Source organism: Coffea arabica, chromosome 1c (genome assembly GCF_036785885.1).
Source record: "Coffea arabica cultivar ET-39 chromosome 1c, Coffea Arabica ET-39 HiFi, whole genome shotgun sequence".
Classification (NCBI taxonomy): domain Eukaryota; kingdom Viridiplantae; phylum Streptophyta; class Magnoliopsida; order Gentianales; family Rubiaceae; genus Coffea; species Coffea arabica.
In genome coordinates, this window is record NC_092310.1 from 55981521 (window position 1) to 56001519 (window position 19999).

General features: G+C 37.1%; 2 protein-coding genes across 2 annotated transcripts; both read right to left on the minus strand.

Annotated features, from left to right (window-relative positions):
• Positions 1-2118: 2118 nt before the first annotated feature.
• Positions 2119-3740, minus strand: LOC113731386 (expansin-A2). Its single transcript, XM_027256642.2, has 3 exons — positions 3439-3740; positions 3018-3330; positions 2119-2874 (listed from the first exon to the last, which is right to left on the minus strand). Exons 1-3 carry the CDS (start codon positions 3584-3586, stop codon positions 2571-2573), a joined length of 765 nt encoding a protein of 254 aa, XP_027112443.1. The 5' UTR covers positions 3587-3740; the 3' UTR covers positions 2119-2570.
• Positions 3741-6825: 3085 nt separating this feature from the next.
• LOC113731377 (nardilysin-like) lies at positions 6826-19747 on the minus strand. Its single transcript, XM_027256619.2, has 19 exons — positions 19297-19747; positions 19101-19176; positions 18418-18464; positions 18148-18260; positions 17501-17574; positions 17290-17385; positions 17080-17199; positions 16278-16511; positions 15476-15624; positions 13619-13775; positions 12617-12769; positions 11891-12270; positions 11626-11775; positions 10309-10491; positions 9138-9341; positions 8928-9034; positions 8514-8667; positions 7940-8061; positions 6826-7306 (listed from the first exon to the last, which is right to left on the minus strand). Exons 1-19 carry the CDS (start codon positions 19612-19614, stop codon positions 7063-7065), a joined length of 3081 nt encoding a protein of 1026 aa, XP_027112420.1. The 5' UTR covers positions 19615-19747; the 3' UTR covers positions 6826-7062.
• Between the last annotated feature and the right edge of the window lie 252 nt (positions 19748-19999).

A 19999-nucleotide genomic window follows, 5' to 3' on the forward strand; every position in this document is an offset into this window, starting at 1 on the left:
CGATTGCCATACTCTTCAAGTTCAAGCAATGCAGAATTCATTTAATCGATATAAAACAATTAATTTTCTTCCACGTTCTTAAGTCATATTATAGCAATTTCTCCGGTCTTCTTTTAATCTATATATTATTCGAAGTGGTGGAATTACACAAATTATTGATTTTTTTTTTCTCGTCAAAGGTCAACTTCTCGCAAATTATTGATTATGAGTAATCGAGTATCCAACCAACGCCGTAGTGACATTCTAGATCTGAACTTTTGTACATATTAGTCTCACAAAAACCACCTTTTTAAGGTGTTTGATTAATGATGAACCTTTTACAGCCAACGAAGGATTACGGCTAATCTTAAAAACTGTTCGTTTCTGTATCCCGTTTTGAGTAATTGAGGAGCTTTAACTACCTTACAAACATGCTGTCTCAAGTCTTTAACACCACCGAATCCTTTCAATTCACTTACGGCGAAAATGAAAAATCCTACACGCGTTTATACCATTTTGTTACGAGTAAATTTTATATACACTGATACTGACTGACAGTATATACACTATCATGATTAGATATATAACATATGAGTAAATTTTAAATTTAAATTCAAATGAATTGTCATGTATTCAATAGTAATATTAGCTACGTCTTTTAGAATTTTTAGAAGATTTTACATAAATTTAAAAAAAAAAAAAAACCAATTAGACCTTTTCATCATTCATCTTTTAATTTTGTTATCCGTCTTATTAGTAATATTGTTAGGACTTGCCTTTTCGATCAGTCAACATCCAATGAATTATACATACAGTCTACAGAAGTCGAGGCTTTCGCATCAGAGTGGGTGCTTGGCCAGTTTCTGGTGGTTGTTGAACTAGTGCTGCTACTATAAGGCATAAGCTCGTACTAATAATACTAGCAAGCATGTCACGGTTTCGTTTAAGAGTTGTCTGGCCTGATTCTTTGTTGGGTCGTACATTCTCATACGACAAACCAAGGGGGGGGGGGTCCTGTTAAGAAAAAGACAAAAGGAATAAAATTGAGAGCATAAATAAATGACATGAAGAATCTCCGTAACTAAATTTATATAGTTTATTTATATAGATGTTAACTAGTTGAGAGTAAGGCCGATGCCACTCTTGAGATCCTAAGTTTTTTTTTTTAAGTATAGTCAGAGGTTTCGAATCCAGTACTTTTTACTTACATTTTCTCTTCTGAACATGTTTGGATCATGAGTTTAAATCTCTCTTCTTTTTTTATTTTTAAAATCTCATATTTTCACTACTCAAAAATAGTAATACTAATAATAAACAATTCTGTATTTTGACATATCTAGAATTTTTTTCTGGACAAGAGTAAATTTAGAAATTAGGAGTGACTATCTGTTTGGCAATTCGTTAACCACAGTGAAGTTAGCAAGTGGTAACTGCGTTTGGGTGCATAAGTTGAAGTAAGCCGATATTACCAATTGGTGGAAGGGCACACTGGATTTGGACGATTAATAGCCTGGGAGTTCAACGGCCCAGCACGACGGCACAAGCGAATCCATCAATTTGGATGGAGGCTGAGCCTGGCCCAAAGTATAAAACGATGCCTACCCAATAAAAATTCAGAGTCCATGGGCTCTGCACTATAGATATACCTGGGTCTTTGCTCTTTTGACCCAATCGATTGAGTAACATCACTAATCAAATGCAATTAAAAAAAAAAAAGTAAATCTTATATACACTGACGAGACGACAGTATATACAATATCATCATTGAATTCATTAAAAAATAATATCAAATTAGAACAGTGGAACTCCATTCCTAACCACACTAACGGTATTATTGTAGTCCCCACTCTAGATTGGAAGCAAATAGGTGCATCATTCTTTTAACTATCAGAAGCTGAATTGTCATTTTTTTAATTTTTTAAAATAATTTTTATGAATATTTTCTCATTTATCTTTTTTACCTTACATGTATTAAATCGTTACAATATATCTATATTTGTTTATACAAAAAATTGTATCTGATTTTGGGTCAATGATGTGTTACGATTTGTGGACATGCTCATGAAACGAACAATACCTAGTTTCCCTTTACCAAAAAAAAAAAAAAAAGAAAAAGTTTAGCTATTCACGGTAAAGACATTTGCAAAGCTAGTAGCATTAGAACAATAAAGGCTTGATTACCCGTTTACATAATAGAGACCATAGTGCGGCCCGTTAACATAATTGTAATTCTTCTCAGAATGACAATGCACATACTACGTGGTAAGTAATACAAATAAGGCCAATTGACTCGCGGATTTTGGCCTCATTGTGGACTGTAGAGCGAATTCTCTCACTCACAAAAAAAAAGGAAAAAAAAAACTAAAAAAAAAAGGAAGAGGAAAAGAAGAAACCCCAAGCGGGTGCTGAATAGCAACCTCAGCTTTTACTACCACCGACCATCCATTGCTCCAACCTTGCCCTGGGACTTGTCCCAAAAAATCCATTGCTATTGTGTACCATAGTTTTTTTCTGCTTTACTACTACTAATAAATAATGCGGTGCAGCAACTCCGCGTATGTTAATATTATTAATTATTAAAGGGTGAAATTCTAGAATTGACCGCCTTCAAAGGTCTGACCAAACTGCCAATTAGCAGGGGCCACGTTGTAGCTGGTGACAGTTCTACCGTCACTGGCGGTGACCATAATTGATAGGCTCTGGCCATTGAGGTGAGAGTTGCTCTGCCAATTTTGACCCCAATTTCTGGACATGGTTTGCCACCCGGTTCTCGACCCTTTGATCGAAACCGCATGGATATCTCCTGCACCCGCGACGTTGGTGACCAAAACCAAGTTGAAGAAGGAGTGGCCGTTGACGGTAAACCTGATACCTCCCTTCTTAGCACAGGGCACCCTGTCCGCCAAACCAACACCAGAAGACTGACTGAGTCAAAAAGACAGAACATACCATACTGAATTGAACATTTTTTCTGTAAAAAAGACTGGTAGATGCCAAATGCAAACAGGCCCCCCGCAGGAAAAAAGTTTTGTTGGTACCTTCGGTAAGCGACGGGCACGATCCCGGCACGATATTGAGCAATTTGCAAGAAAGCTGGCTCGGCGAGGTCGAAGTGCTGGCGGGGAGGATTGCACCACCCGCCATTGTCATTGGGCAATGCGAAGTTTGGCGGGCAAAAGTTTGTGGCGGTGACTGTGATGGTGCCACCCAGACACCATTTCGGGTCACCGTCGCATCTCATCTCATAGCAGGCCCCGCAGGTTAAGCCATTGTTGAACAATGCCGTGCTAAGAGCTGCAGTGTTCGTTCCGTACCCTTGACTGTACAGGTTTCCATATCCACATGCACCCCCTGCATTAGTGACCGACCAACATTTATGTTGATTAGTCATCAACTTTTTTGCACATTAATTTTCAGTAAGAGCGGCTACCGGCTAATTTTAAAAGATATTGTACATACCCATAGTCCCGGAAGCGTCGCCACCACCATAGAAGGTGGCATGGGCACCTTGCCAACCTCCATAATCAGCTTTGATCAAACTGAACCGTAGGACGAAGGCAATGATGATACAAAAAAACGCGAGCAAAGAGGAAATTTTGTTTGCCATGATAATTGAGAGAGTGTGATGGTAAACCGTAAACGTGGGGGAGGTGCAATACGCTCGAGTACTACTAGCTAGTGTGTGACTGTGTGTGGTTTGTTTGTTGATTTGTAGTAGTAGTAAACAAGAGAGTAATCAATTAGGAAGCAATTGATGAGGTGTGGAAGTGAAGGGAGCAGCGTATTTTATAAAGAGAACTGGGAAGCGACCAACACAAAAGGGGAGACAATGGATAGGACGACAGCCGGCCAATCTCCAGGACGTGAGGGGAGATTGAATTAACCTTCAGCCTAGCTAGCTAAAACAACAATTATCAAGGGGGCTGGCTACAATTTCAAATCATACTCAGCTAAATTCATCAAAGAAAAATCAACAGCACATGCAGATGTTCTGGTTGGGCTGCCATCATTATCAGGCACCGACCGGCAACTGCTAATATTTGTGGGTCCTGAATCCGACCCAGCCACATGCCGGCTTTTTTCCTTTATTATTATGCTATGCAGCTCCAAGCGTTCTGTTTTCTTTTTCAATTTTCTTTATGAACTACTAATAAATTAACCTGGGCAAATTAAAAAAGCAGATGAAATAGTTGGTAGTTTAGTTAGTGCTACCACTCATTATTATTCTCGTGGAAGGTTCTTTCCTTTTCTTCTCGATCAACATAGCTGCGCGGTTGCAAAGGGAACAGGATAAAAGCGCGCAGCAATTCTGGGTTTATCATAATCCATAGCATGTATCGATCTATCTGTACTAGGAATCTTCCTTCGTTTAAGATGCCAGATTTACCTTTCTTCGAGCTTTTAGTCACAACAGATCATGCTTGCAAATTGCACGAGATTCCATCGTGGCTTTAAGGTCGGTCGGCTATAAAAAAAAGAAAAGAAAAATAGCAATAATAATTTAGTAGCAAGTAATTAATTACGATTATAAAGAGAATCTGGACTAATTAATGGCGTCAGCTTTGAATAAATATAGTAGTATTGCAGTAGTTCTTCATCCGTGCATGATATTCTTGGCGTTAGTAATGGACCATTGTTGAGAGTGACTGTGGAGCGGAGAGTTGCGTTGACTGAAACCTTCTTGTTCAATGTTCATACGTACCATGATTTACTTTTTTCTCGAATGCCGAACCAAAATTATTTCACTCCGGGCGCTTAAATTCGGCGATTATTTTGGTTTCGGAACTGCATGCATGTCTTTTTGTGTTGAACTAAACATTAATTATTGCAGCTTGGAAAATGGCCTTTAATTTGTTTTTTATATTTGAAAGCAGAGAGGCAGGATTTGTCCAGGGTCGGAGCTGCCTTCAATGTCGCATTTACCAAACCACATGTTAACTGTTGAGGAGGAAGTATATGAATGGATGCTGCAGCAAAGCCGAAATATTAGTTTTTTTTTTTTTTTTTTTTGATAAGAAGCCGGAATATTAGTTAAGCCAAGAGCATGCATCATTGGAATAATTACAAGGTTCCAAAATTCTGCACCTACCGGACCATGCACGTAAAAAAAATATATATATATAGGTACGTAAGAGTCATGGACATGAAGGCTGATATGTCAGGTTCTTGTTGGAGGTTTGGGTCACAGTGATAGGCCGGTTTAGATATATTCAATTATAAGCACTAAGCTGGCGGGAGTAATTGTTGAGACTCTTTACAAAATTTGATTCACAAAATTCACGTACTAATTTTCTTTTGGGCAGCTGCTGCTATGAGTTCACAGAATAGAAACCATGCAGTTTGCTTGCGCATATTTATAGCGTCCAACTGCAAAATGGCCTTGCCATACGTACAACGTTGATGGGCAAAACTTGTAACACATGGAGCAATCAGATGGAAAAGGAAAGACACGAAAACGACCAAAAATCCGACCTTTGTATGATTTTGTAAACATTTGGCTACTATCCCAACACCACTTTACCACCTTCAAGAAACAGTTTTCGAATCATGATGACAAAAGAGTCTTGAAATCCTCGAGAGTAGTAATCGATGTGGCAGAAGCATTTTTCCGTTTTCCTTGAGGGAGGAATTTGAGCGGATACGAATCCGATTCGGCATCGCCAACCAATCTAACCAACTGAATCAAACAGTCGGAAATAGACACCCCTTATCTCTACTTGGGCCAGGAGGAGACCCAGCAGCTATGCAACTGTTGTGTGTACAGACAATTACGAATTTATGGCACAAATCAATTAATACCTTAACTCATGGACCACCACCACGTTAGCGGCACATGCCTCGTTCTTCTTGGCCTCAACTTCGAAACAAAATGCATCTATTCTTTTTTTGATACTTCGTATCCTCGGCATGAATGTGACCCTCACGTGGGACAAAATTTAGCAGGCAGGCAGGCATCTCCTGGTCTCCATTCTTTGTTCTGTGTCTACAGTCACCAGCGATGTGATACGTCCTCAAGACATTAGTCTCAGGCAACAAAGACCTCAACAGTGATGGTTTTGTATTAAAGGTGAGGATGACTAGAAGCGAAATGCAAACTGCAAAGGCCAGATACATCATATTCAGTCCGCAAGCAGATCCATATTCATTTCAGCCATTTTGGAAACATCACTTTCGAGTGGTTTCCTGGCTCTCTTCTTGCATCATAAATGTCACATGGTAAACAATCTTGTGAAATTCCGATCTAAACATACGCTTGTCCAAGATAATGCAATTCATGATCTCTATCCATAACAAAAAAATAATGAAATGGTGTTCTTTTGATATTCATCATGGAAAACTCGTATGATACTATATAGCGGGCAGCACCTTCTCAAGATTGTCAGAGTTTCAATTTTTCATGCTGTGAAAAAATGCAAAATTTGACTTTAACCTACAACCATTGCAGCAGTCAAAATGATGGCCTCAGACACCACAACATTATGCATCTGCTGCAGTTTAACACACCAATAAAAATGAAACAGATTAAATCACTATTTATAACACAATAGCACAAGAGAAATTATCAACAACTACAATGTGTTATTACCATGTAGTAGATGATACTCAAGTTTATGTAGGAGATACATCACGCACCTGCAAGGTAAGTCCGAAATCATTTTTGTCCGATTTGCCTCTTACTTTCATATGCAGAGAAAAAAAAAAAATCAAAAAGAGACGACAATCGTACAACCGACTAATTATTTAGTGCTACATTAGATCATTAGTCAAGCTCCAAAATACAATTTAACAACGAATGCTTTGGCACTATGGAGTCAAACAGGAAGAAAATTAGAATAATCTGGCATACAAAAAGAAAGACTAATAAGTTTATTGTAACTGTATTTCAACCATGAACAGTTTACTTTTGAAAAAGTACAAAATGATAAATTAGTATCCATTGTGAATATTAACTAAATAGAACTAACTATTTGTGTTCAAAACTAAAACAAAATGAATCAAAGGAAACAGCTCTGGCCTACTCTAAACACAGTAAGAGGTCCATTTGCTTGCCTCTTTTCTTAAGTTCCAGGCAAAACAAGAAGTTCAGCACATGCTTGGATAGTAAGCAGATAACTTCTTGAAAGTTGCCAGGTCTTCAATGAGCTGCGCAGCTGATAGTTGTGTATTGACATCATTCCAATCAGTGTAGCAGCCCCAAACCCGAACTGCAAGCCTCCGACACTTCGGAGAAGGGTGCCTTAAGTAAGTACGGTACCACTCAATAACATCACCCTTCTGAATGCTTCCAAGTTCCATTGCTTCCTTCTCGGATAAGTCAAACATATACCTGTGGATCAATGGTCCTTGCTGTTAAACTCAATGCAACTCAGAATAGCATCTTCGGCTACTGTATTCTTAACTGCTATTTGGCTCCCTTAAGTAATCTTAATGCCTTTTGGTGATATAGCCCTCCCAATGGTACAAATATAAACAACCTTTTACTCGTGACGAGGTGGTTTCTATGACGTCTCTACATGTGACCATCAGAAATTTTTAGAAAGGTAACAACGCCTTATTTCTGTACGTTTGAAAAAGAAGATTCTGTACTTCAAGACCTACAGGAAACACAACCGACATTGTACCCCCGGCAAAAATGCCAGGCTAAAATAACACAAAGACCACAACAAGATCACCCATTTTACCCCACCCTTAATCCCCTATTGTAAAAAGATAAAAGAGAGGGAAAAAGAAAAAATGGATAGACCGTTAGCTAAAGATGACAATGCATAAAAATATGTTTGTGCATTTGCCTAAAGAGAAAGAGGCCATTTTACATGCATCTAGGTAATTAAATGGAATCCAAAATGTGTAATGTTAAAATTGCACATGCAAAGTTTCTTACGAAACCAATTAAATCACTTTCCCTAAAAAAAGAAAAGATTCTTTACAGCTCCAGGAGACATGTATGAAGCTAGCATACCTTTTATCAACTATTTGACCCCAAAAACGATTTGTTTCATACAAAAGAGATGGATCTTTCTCCAAAAGCTTTCCCATCAGACCACTCTTGTAATTTTCAAAAGATTCATTGTCAAGTCCCTCCTGAAATGCAAAAGAATTTCCAACATACAAATGCTTGTGTCAAAAACCAACAACCAAATGCAGTATTAAAAGAAAAACTTAGACATCTTACAAATCATGCCAAACTGAGCACAGAAGAAAGAATATATCAACAATATTGAAATCATCAGTTAAGATAATGTCCTAATCAAGAAAAACATAGGCAGTGAGGACAAGAATCTGACCATTCTATAATCTAACACCTCATATTTATCCCTTCTTTTTCTTGCTATCCTCATCTTACCTCTTAAATTTTATGATGGAAAAAATCCCACCAACTTACTCACAAGATGTATACAAATCATCAAAGGTGATTAATTCTATCCATTACACCCTACGTAGTTTCATATGTCAAATGCATGCCAGATAAAGAACCATTCCCCAGAAGGGGTCACCAACACAAATCACTCGAGCATGAAAAAATTAAATCTTACCAACATCTCTTCTATGCCATTTATGAAGTTATCGATCCTCCCTTGCAAGTGCACAGGATTATACTCAGAAGATTGAACACGAAAACAAAACCCCATTATGCGGTATGTCACACGTGGGCTACAGTCGACGACATAACCAAGCTGCTCCTTTGTCCTAAGTTGAACACAATTGGAGAAGTAAATTAAGAGAAACAGACAATTAACCTATGGATGAAATTCCTTTGACAAACAAAGAGAAATATGCAAACGTTTTCTTTTTGTTTTTGTTTTTTTTTTGTTTTTTGGGGGTTGGATTGTGCAGGAAGGGAGATAATGACTAAAAGAACATTGCCCTACCACTTCTTCTCATTTATATTCATGTCAAACAGAACCTAAACGCTCCAAAACTACCACCAAGGTATAAATTTCATATACCTAAGCTGATTGAAAAGTGGTTCTTCCACAATTTCATCAAACAGATCTACTAGTGCTTTCAGTTTGGTCAACCCAGACTCCAGTTCCGGTTCAATCTGGTAATATAGCTGAAAGCAAAAGCAAAACCACCACACAACAATAAAATATACGAATTTCAATGCATTGGATCCAATAGAAAATTACCCACAAATAGGTTCATTATGTTATTACCTCAACCACAGAGTTCTTTTCCAGTTTATTTTTCACTCTGATGTCTCTAACCAGATCAGCACCAGAAGGGAGACACATTACACACTCCTTGTGCCTCATCTCAACAGGGAGTGCTGGTACAGAGAAGTTACTTTTGAAAATGTTAGATATTACAACTGCTTCTTCTTCCAATATATTGCCATGGCAAAGGCCCTCAATATAGAGCTGCAAGAAGACAGGTGGCAATCAACACAAAGCCTAGAAAAGCCATGCTAAACTTCAAAAGAGCTGCTTCCTAGCAATGATATAATGCAAACCGCAAAACATCCAGTATAATGGGTCATAACATATCCTTGTTCACTTTCTACAGCACTAGTAATGATGTACTCCCTAACTCCCATAAGAGTTGGGAATAACAAGACGCAAACCAGAATATACACCTCCTTTGATGCCAGAAGTCCGGTAGAACAACAAAGAGGGCTTCATACTTGAAAGAGCAGAACGCCCATAACCAGAAAGTTTTCTGGACCAAAATCTTCTCCGTTCAACTGGTGAAGTCAAGAATTGATATTTGACTCTCCTATGGTTGAGAAGTGGACTGCATTGTCTGTCCCATCAACCTCAAAGCTTATCTTGTTCTCAAATGTAGGAGATGCAATCCCAGACTCTTAATATCCTTACTACAGAGGGATTATAGTACTAAGACATACCCATTTGAAGGTAATAGACACATTATACTCCAAGCTATAGATGTAGTTTAGTAGTTTATTTTCCTATAAAGGGACATCATCAACTTTTTTAACTGACTAAAGAATATCAGCACCATTAAAACCCAAAGGCTGTATCAATCCAAGAATTTCTGTTAACAACTAACGGAAGCCAGGTTTTTTTAGGGCTGGAAGCAAAGGCTGAACAACGATATCTCATTTACATCCACTATGCTGCATACCTTCATTTTTTTAAAATAAGAAAGGGTATGAACTTTGGCTGAACAAACTTCATTCATTTCACATATTTCAAAGTTTCACTAACACATTCAACTTGGGAAAGCATTTTCCAGTCCGTTAAAAGCAACAAATCTTACCAAAACAATTATGGTATAAAGGAAATCAAAGATCATATAGCTATGGAATGTCCGAAGTCATTGAAATACTTCATGGAAACGAAGAATTTTCATATTTAAATACCAGACCTGGGAAAGAAGATCTGGAATGAAAGCCCTTAAGTCAGAAAGGGACAAATCATTCAACAAGCTCAACTTTTCTTCTACATCCCAAAAACTCTGACACAATACTTGCAATCTTAAGTAAGATGAATGGCTCAGAGGCTTCATGTTTGTGTTCTTTAAAGTCCTCTCAATATCTTCTTTAATAACCTGCAGCACAGTCCAAAGCACAATTCAGGAAAGGTTATACAACAAAGTACGCTGTACAAAATGCCACAATAAATTTGAGGTCCAAACCAACAAGAAAATGCCCGATAAGCAGAGCATAAGCTACAAAATTCCAATAAAATGATGAAAGATAAGGTTTATGCTATAATCAGTTCAAGAGTTCCGGTATCAGGTGCCACTCTTACTTCTTTCTGACTCTCTCAAGTGGTTCTGTACCTCTTTGTAATTCAAAAAAGGTCCCACTATTTTTACCAGATTTTCTTCCTCAGAAAAGACCAAAAGAAGAGCTAGTGAAGAACAGAAAAGCAGCACTTTCTTGGGAAAAAAATCCTGCTAGAACTTGCACCATATAGTTACGATATCCAAGAATCCATAGTTTTTGCACTATAACAAGCATAATGCAATGTAATAACACACAAAAAAAAAAAGAAAAGAAAAGAAAGACCCATACATAGAGATATATAATTTTCTGTTTGCATACACAGTAGCACATAATATAGTACGTATGTGAGGAAACCCATCAGTGAATCGTTGGTTGGGGCAGAAAAGTAGGAAGGGTATGACCAAGGATATAACCTTTCTCTGACCTGGGATTGTTTAGAAGAATAATGTAATGAAGATTTTTTCATGCAAGCTGTTATTGTTGTTAGTATGAGATAATGGATCAGTCTGTTGTAGGCTTTTTGACATGAAGTCAGAAAGTTCATTGTCTAAATTCACCTTTGATTTAAATGAAGCAAAGAATTTCAGGATTTTTTTTATGCAACGAAGAATAAATCAATAAGACAGTGGAGAAGGCCATTTGCTAATTACCTTCTTTTGCATGGATGTATAGATATAATTTTCCATGTATCATCTATGGTCTCTACATACAAAATGACACCAGTTTACTTTTTTTGCCTTTTTTTTACACTACCCAGCACCCACAGAGATTGTTCACTCTGATAAATGTTCCCAATAAGGGCAAAGTCAATGATGACTCAATATCTCATTCTCTGATATCAAAGAATCCTACTCAAGATATATGTGTTTGCTCTCCCATACATGATCCTATAAAGTATCAAGATAAACAATTAGTTGAAGAAATGAAGCCCACATTATCTCCTTAAGACATACCATAAAACGATCATCCTTTGGTGAAAATGATTTCGTCATTGTCAAAACCTTGAACAAAAGAACTGGAAGCTTATCATTGAATCCATAGACCTTTAGCTCCAGTTTGTCCCCATACAACGACACAGAAGTTTCTAATTTTGCAACACTTGCCTGCATTAAAAACATCAAAAACAACCAATTACACTACCCAATACACTTATCATGCTCAAAAGTTTGAAAAAATCCAAAAACAAATCTTTTTGCAACTAAAAATTAAGAAAACAACCTGATACACAATCTCATTCAGCTCATCTTTTAGAAGAAGCACAAATAATTCAGTCAACAGAGCATTCTTCAGATTACCGCAACCCCCATTTAATGTGACACGGAAATATGTATTTGCACGAGGAAGCTTAAAAGTCTTATCAAGCTTGTACCAAAACTTGATCAGTGGCTCATCCAGAATACATTTCGGGGTAGACACACCTGCAAGCTCACCAGATGCACTCTCTGCTCGAATGGAAAAATCAACTGGAATAAACTCATTCTTCACAGGAAGATGCAAAGCCATGTCATTTTCTGGAGGGTCCAGCCATAATTCCATCAAAGAAGATGGAATATCTTCCTCAGCATACTTTGAACCGAACCATGGCTCATTTTGGACATCTGTCATCAGAGGAGAGACATTTAATCCAGAACTGAAGCATCCTTTTTCTAATATCTTCCTTTTGATAGAAGATGGCCATTTCAAACTGCTTTTTTCTTCAGAAGGATTTATCTTTTTTTTTTTTTTAATGAATTCTTGTACACTATGAATAAACTTCTTTCACTATGAAGCAACAATTTTCTGGCACTATCCTGACAAGTTCCCCTTCCCCTCGTTCATAACTAGCCTCACATTTTGACAATCCTTTACATCATCAAAGAATCAAGTTTTGCAAATGAAAAATATTTGAAGCATGAAACAAATTTTTCCATAGCACTCTATTTGAAACATGAAAGAAAAACTCACCATGTGATTTGTTAAATGACTTAGTCACTATGTCAACTCTCATATTTTCAGGCCTGAAGAAATCCAACACATGCTTTATCATCTCCTCATCCCATAGTTTGTAAGCATAGTCACCATAAATAACATGATCTGGAGGATAAACAAGCAGATTCTCTGCAGCAACAAATTTTCAAACATGAGACAGGTAATATATAGCTTTTGCAAATAAAGAGATGCAGCAAAATTACATTTGCACTGTTGAACAGTACACACAAAACAAATTGGCAGATAGTAGGGTGAACAGGAAACGCCTTTGAGAACAGCATTTTCCGTGATGTAAAGTAATTCTCTATATTCATACAGATAAAAGTTGAACTTCTGTCCATCTCTCATTTAGTAGACCTTTGAGTGGCTAAAAAGGTCTAACTTTTTGGGAGAGCAAGTCCATCTAGGTCAATAAATGGTTAAGCTATAGAATGGGCAGCCACCACTGGCCTGGTACGCAAGGGAACAGTCCGCAAACAATTCTATTCATTCAAAAATCTACAGATTCTACCTGTAGCTTTTCCATCCAAGATTTGGGTAATATAGGCTAAGAGGATATCTTTGTGAATTAGAAATATATCAGAAGGAGAGATTCTTAATAGCTTTTCCTAAGTTCTAACAATCATCTGATCAAGATTTAACTTTTAACATCTAACCATAACATCAAATTCCAATGAGCTTCTGAACAGTCAACTAATGACTAAAAAGTTAAAGAAATTATTGGGCTTGTCAGCTAATTTTACCATTGACATATTTTCGGTAAGACATAGTAATATCAGGATGTTACTTTCATGCATGTTAGTTTAGTAAAAGCTCAGGAATAAAAGCTCAATAGATGTGAACCGAGTAATGCAGGAAGATCCAAAAGCAAATCTAACTTTGACATCCATCATTACAAAAGAGACAGTAGACTAAGAGGTAAACCAAGTACGTCTATAAAACTAAAACTAAAAAGAACGTTAAAACCAAAAAGTTGACCTGCAAGCTCTGCAGCATACTCATCCTGAGGTTGCTCCTCGGCAAATTGGAAATCCATACTTCCAATGTCTTGGAGTTCCCTAAAAATCCATTCTTGGGGCGAAACTTGACGCAATAACTTGATATATTGATAAATAAAGCCAATAACCTCAAAGATCTGTACCATCAGCATCAAAAACTTAATATCATGAATACTTCACAAAAGAATAAGTATGCACCTCAAACTTGTGGTCCATGGCATAGAATGAAATTAAAACCAGCTTTGCTCTCTTAAGAGAGCCAAATTGACAACAGTATTTCAGCATGGAAAGCTAGCAACTTGGTAGCAGATTTTCAGCAGGGAAAGATGTAAGATGTTGAGCAGAATGTCTCCAGATCATCAGTTTTGCGGTTGGTAAAGGCAAGAGATTACATTTTGGTATATCTGGGGCAGAAAATCAGCTTGCTTAGAAAGTTTACCATCTCTTAATTATTACAGGGAATCGGCATGCTCTGACATCAGAATTCTTAGAAATACAAGCAACAGAGCTTCCTTGGTTCATTTCAGACTAGACATTCAGGATTGCGAAGCGGTGCTTATTAAACAAAGACGTAGAAGGCAAAGGATGAGGGAAATACAGAGATTTATATACACCAATAGTTTTTTGCTAAAAACCTTGACACAAAGGCTAATAGAAGGAGAATTCCCCCGTACAGCAGTGTAGCCCACAGGGACCCCAAGAAGATGACAATTTTGTGTAGACAGCTGTATGTGATTCAATACTGACTATAGATAATTTAGGAAGAGCATACATCCAAATTGGTGCTACAAGAACAAAAGTTAGCATGATCTTGCCAAATAGACTGACTGTTTTTACATCATAAGATGGCTGACAAACTTTTGCAAGGCCCTTTCAACTGAAGTGGTACATAGAGATGATGCTATATATGTCTTTTTGCTTAGTTGAAGGCTATCAGGAAGGTCCCAAGGGAATTAACAATTCTTGGAATACTAAACCCCAGTTTTTGCTGTCAGCCATGTGGGAGGAACCCAACAGAGTGCATTTTGACATAATCAAAACCGTTCTTAGAGAAGCAATAAAACTCTGATGCTCTTAGACATTTTTTAGATTCAAACCCCTACCCTTCCTGTATAAAAATACATGGATGGGTTTGTTTCCTGCAAATTTGCACACTCATCCAATTTTTCAAATGAAATAAAACTACAAATGATTTAGAAGGGAAAAGCATAACGAAATAGTGAAGAGAAACCAAGGAAACCCATGCGTGCACCAATTGTAAAATAGCTAAAATAACATGTATCTAGCTCCTTTACAATTTTCAGACAATGTTTGGGAAAATTGGAGAAGAAGTTCCTCGATTGCATCAAACTACAATAGTACAGGACAAAATACCACTTCATTTTTATAATTTCTAAAGAAAAGAACCCATGCAATAATTGTAAAAACAACTTGGACGGACTTTCTAAGGCAGCTTGGACTCCACTTTTGTATACAAATGCTGTGCTTTGTTTGCAATAAAATGCCTAATCAGAGACCATGCATTAGTTGTAACAAATAACACAAACCAAAATCACCAGCTGCCCATCAACAAGTTCTAGAATTGCAACTAAAAAAATCTGCATGAGCATGATAGGGCATTCCCTGGTAACATAAATTTCTATAGTCCAATATAATTACATGGACCTCTGTCCAGTTAAAAAGAATCATTGTGCATTTTCATAAGCAACCCACCTAACAAGGTCAAGGAGAGACAATCAACTGAAACTTGCATTAAGAATTTTTTTTAAAAAAAAAAGATTTTATATGGAGCAAGCCACATCTTTCCACAAGAAATATCAAAAAGGGGAGAACCTACCTTTTCCAAGCCAGAGTCAGTGAGGTGTATGGACATGCCAAAAATGTAGACCATTGTGTTACGCTGCATTCCTTCATCCCCAACACCAGCAGAAATAGATGTTGCCCAGCCTTTAGCTTTAAGAGAAAAAAGCAAACTACCCCTGCCCTCTGAGCATCACAAGCAACCAGTTAAAAGTGATGTGAAGTAAAGCAAATATACACGTAAACATGACATCTAAGACAAGCAACACTTTGGAAACTTCGAAGATATGTTTGATGAACTCTAAAAGTAAATAACTTTCTAGTAAAATACACGGGTCTATCTGTTCCACCAATAGGCATGCAGTACATAATCACTTCAATCCAGAAACCAAATTCACAATGTGATGTATGATACTTCGTAAGAGGTTAAACAAAGCAGGAGGGAACAAAAGATAGCCTCTTGATTAGCTTCAATCATTAGGCCAAGAAGCCACAATTATCTCCCCTCAATGCTTGGTGTCAAACACTTGTCTGGAGATCAAATTCAATGGCAGACTAGAAAAAGAATGAAATTATGAAGATGAAGTTAATTGCATACAGAATGATTATCTACAAATTTTCCTACGTCAGTACATCTAGCAAGTGTTTCCCTCTCTAATTGAAAAGGCACACAACCGTATATTCTCGAACAAAAAGAGTAGGTGGGTCACAGATGAAGAGCATAAGATGTATACTTAATTTTCCTAACAAAAAAAATGGAAAAAGGTGGAATGGACAATGACTCAGTATCTCATTGTTTCTAATTGAGAAGATCAATAGCTTATGTGCAGACTCCTTACCATGCCCAAGGAGATGAGCCAGGTAATCTTCAGCTTTCTTCAAATACTCATGTCTGAGAGAAGGCAATGTCCATGACAAATCAAGGATATGAACATCTTTAACAGCTTCTAACCAGTAAAGTTTACCAGCTTTCCAGATAGGAAGTTCTGGCACAGACACTTCCTTTGTACGAATACCTTTCTTGATACTGCTAAATAATTCAAGCACCCAACTTTCAAGTACATCAAGACTCTCTGCAGCAAAGAAAATAATATCAGAAAATATTATTTGGAGAATTCAATTTCTACCCTTATAACCCCACGTATCACATACAAGTCTAAAGTACTCATTGCTGAAAAAAATAAAGCAGTTGAGTATTAACAAGAGATTGTAGTAGACTATAAAGTAGTACAAAAATGAGCTGTGAAGACACTCAAACTCACCAAAAACTGGATCGAGTGAAACAGTTTTAAAAATGAAGGAAAAAGAAAACAAAAAAAAATACTGTAAATAAATAAATAGCAGGCAATGTTCATCTAAGTGCCAGATCAATAGCTGCAGTTCAAGGCATCAAAACAGAAAACATTTTTCTTTTCTTTTGACAAAACTAAAAGTCCATCGCAAAAGTTCTCAAACCCTACCGCACTAATTTTTGCAACTGAGTAGTTATTCATGACATTTATTCTACAAAAATTAGAGTCATGTCGAAAATTCACTAGTGCATTCACATTATTTAACAAAACATCACATTAAAATCGGCTTAATATGCAAAATTAAAACCTCATTCAACACAGTATGTATTATGTAACTCAGATAACTTACCTCCCCCTATTACAACTAGTTTCATTGCTCCTGCATAATAATTTTCATTGTATAAATTCAAAATCCGTTCCCGCAAATTGATTCCTTTCTCCATTGCATCAACCAGGCTCTTTTTATTCCCTTCACATTATTACAAACAAAGGTTATAAAGAAGAGAAGTCCACATAAAGTTTGATCAACAAAATTTGGGTAAGAAGATCAAAAGCTTACCCCAAAAAAATCGATTAAATGGATGACCAGGAGTAGATGTATGGCATTGTAGTTGTTGCAAGCGGCAGGAATCACTTTGCAATACCTGATTGAATTCTACATCCAGATCACATGATGCAATAACACTCAGCCTCAGGCCAAAAAGCCAGCAAGAAATTCATTAAGAGAAAGAGAGCTTATGAATTGACAAATTTATATAAGATTAAAATACCTGAATCGACCGCTAGCACCTCCCTCTCCATTGCTTCAGCTTTCACTAAAGGTGAAATGAAAAACTGAGAGAATCTGAAAACAAAGCAACAAAATTGGTAAACTTCCCAATCCATAAAAAGAATATTGCCTTCACGATTTAAAACTTAGTTAAAGGAGAAGTTGATATTATGTTACCTACAATCATCTATGAAAAGAAAAGTGAAGTAAAGGAAAATGGAAATTACTTCTACATTATTCTAACAAGGAAAAAACTTGAAAATGGGCAATGATTGGTGATTTTTGACATATTCTATAACTCACTCATTTCCTACAAAAGTTGGATTCGCAAGACATATAATGCAAAAAGATGCAGAAACATTCTGGAGTGGGAAGTTTCTCCTACAAACTACAAACACACAAAGCTAAATTATCTTTCCCTCCTTTTCGTGAGTCACCTGTGAAGCTAACAGTAAATTTTCTAATTTCCACCAGAGACTGATGCACTTGTAATAATAGTATTTTTCTTAGTTCCAAAGCTTAGGTTGTGTAAACTCTTGCTTTTTTAGCATCATTTGGTAGAAGCACATAATTAGGAACTAAAGTTTGTAGATTATGCCTAGTAAATATTGCTCTATGGACTATAGAGTATAAGAAATCGTCGTTTACCTTCTCAAGGCACCCTTGAGAAACTCTCTATTAACTTCAAAATGGTAGCAGGTATGCTCTGTTTCTGTATATGCATTTGATGATCCCCCGTGCTTTGACAGATAACTATCATACTAACAAAGAGAAAAGTCAAGCTGCAAAGCCAAAGAATTTTCCTAATTCATAGTAAATGAAAATTCAACTCTCGTACAACATGAGGTTAGATCTCTCTCTATTGCAACCAGAACCCTTTATGCCAAGAAAAAGACCAATTCAAATTAATGAACAAACCTCATTTTCATCTGGAAAATCAGTACTTCCCATGAAAAGCATGTGTTCTGCAAGAAACTCACAAAAATAAGTACTGTATACGAACTCCAGCCCGAACCCAAACCTTCCCCTCAAACCCAACAAGAGAATGCCAGAAAAGGCCCTCTCTTCTTCTTAAGTGCCCAAGTTGTATTGATGAACAAGAACGAGTACACAAGATTGGGGAATCCCCAAGCATTTACAGCCTTTTTACTTCTTTAAGAACTAGGCTGGCTATCAAATAACCAGGCACCAACATATGCAGTTTGTTGTGTGGGATAAGATGAATACTAGAGTAAAAATTAGCACTCTTTGGACCAAGCAGCAAAGCTTACTTGGGAAAAATATCATATTTTATGGTTGGTACATAAACCCCCAAAAAAAAAAATTGAAGAGCTACCTGAATAACGTGACCTCTGTTCATGATTAAGAAGCTTTGACGATTAATCTTACACAATAACCTTTTGAGTAACTTCGAAACCAGTATTGTTAATCACATTAGATCTCAAGCTAAAAAAAAAAAAAAAGGAAAGATAGGGGGAAAAAAGAAAAGAGTAATCTTGATAGCCACGTTTGTGCTATTAGACAATCATTTAATGCTAACCCAGCTGAATAACGCATGGCAATATTTAAACTTTGACAAATTGTTGACAGTTAACACAAACCTAGGAAATGTGCTAGACCCTGCGCCTCACAAGGATCCGCAAAACTGCCCATACCAACACACATTGCAGCCGCTGCCTGAATTACCCAAAAAAAAAATCATAATTATGGACTACCGATAACCAATCTCACCAGAGAACATCACAATAACCTATAAATAAATTGGTTAACGTAGCACTGAAACCAAATAAAGCTTACTTTTTTCTGAGAAACACCTTTCTTTTCTTTATCTTGAACAATCTCGTCTTCTTCTTCGTCTTCGTCGTCGTCGTCAACTTCTTCATCATCTTCGTAGTCTTCACTGTCTTCGGCTTCGTCGTCGTCTTCGTCGGCGTCGGATATATGACGGCCTTTGGCACCATCCGGCGCTCCGTCGCCCTCGGAGTAAATCTCAGGATCGTGAACTAGAAGAGCACAGAGGCCATTGGAGAGTTGAATATATCTGTATAATCGCCTATCGTTCGGCGACTTTATCACGATGTGGTCCGATGAGAAAGTACAACTGGCGATTGCCATTCTTTTACTTTATTCGAACTGGGAGAGAGAGCGGCAGGAAAGAAACTTTCAGATGCCTGAATACGATGTCGTGTTGCTGTCTCTTCCTTTCTTTGTAATGGTAAATAGGTAATTAGGTTGAGCTTGAAAAACTGCCGTCCAACGACCTCGGCCGTAGTCCGGTCTGATTTGCTTACTACGCAACTGTAGATGTTTAAGTGACCAATTGGCGTTGCCTCTTAGAGGCGGCGAGCAAATATACACAAGGACTCCCAAGGCCATGAGGGCTCTCTCTTTTTTTTTTTTTTTTTTTTTTTTTTTGTTTAATGTCTTTTTCCATTCATGTCCCCTTTGAAGTTACGATGCCTTTGATAAAAAAATACTTTTAAATATTAAAAATATTTTT

Coding starts and splice junctions, on each gene's coding strand:
- LOC113731386 (XM_027256642.2), bottom strand. CDS start 3,586: ATGGCAAACAAAATTTCCTCTTTGCTCGCGTTTTTTTGTATCATCATT. Junction 3,331..3,438: donor CGACGCTTCCGGGACTATGG/GTATGTACAATA, acceptor TCACTAATGCAG/GGGGTGCATGTGGATATGGA. Junction 2,875..3,017: donor GTGCCCGTCGCTTACCGAAG/GTACCAACAAAA, acceptor TTTGGCGGACAG/GGTGCCCTGTGCTAAGAAGG.
- LOC113731377 (XM_027256619.2), bottom strand. CDS start 19,614: ATGGCAATCGCCAGTTGTACTTTCTCATCGGACCACATCGTGATAAAG. Junction 17,575..18,147: donor CTCAAGGGTGCCTTGAGAAG/GTAAACGACGAT, acceptor CTTTGTTTTCAG/ATTCTCTCAGTTTTTCATTT. Junction 9,342..10,308: donor TTCCAGATCTTCTTTCCCAG/GTCTGGTATTTA, acceptor GTCTTCTTGCAG/CTCTATATTGAGGGCCTTTG.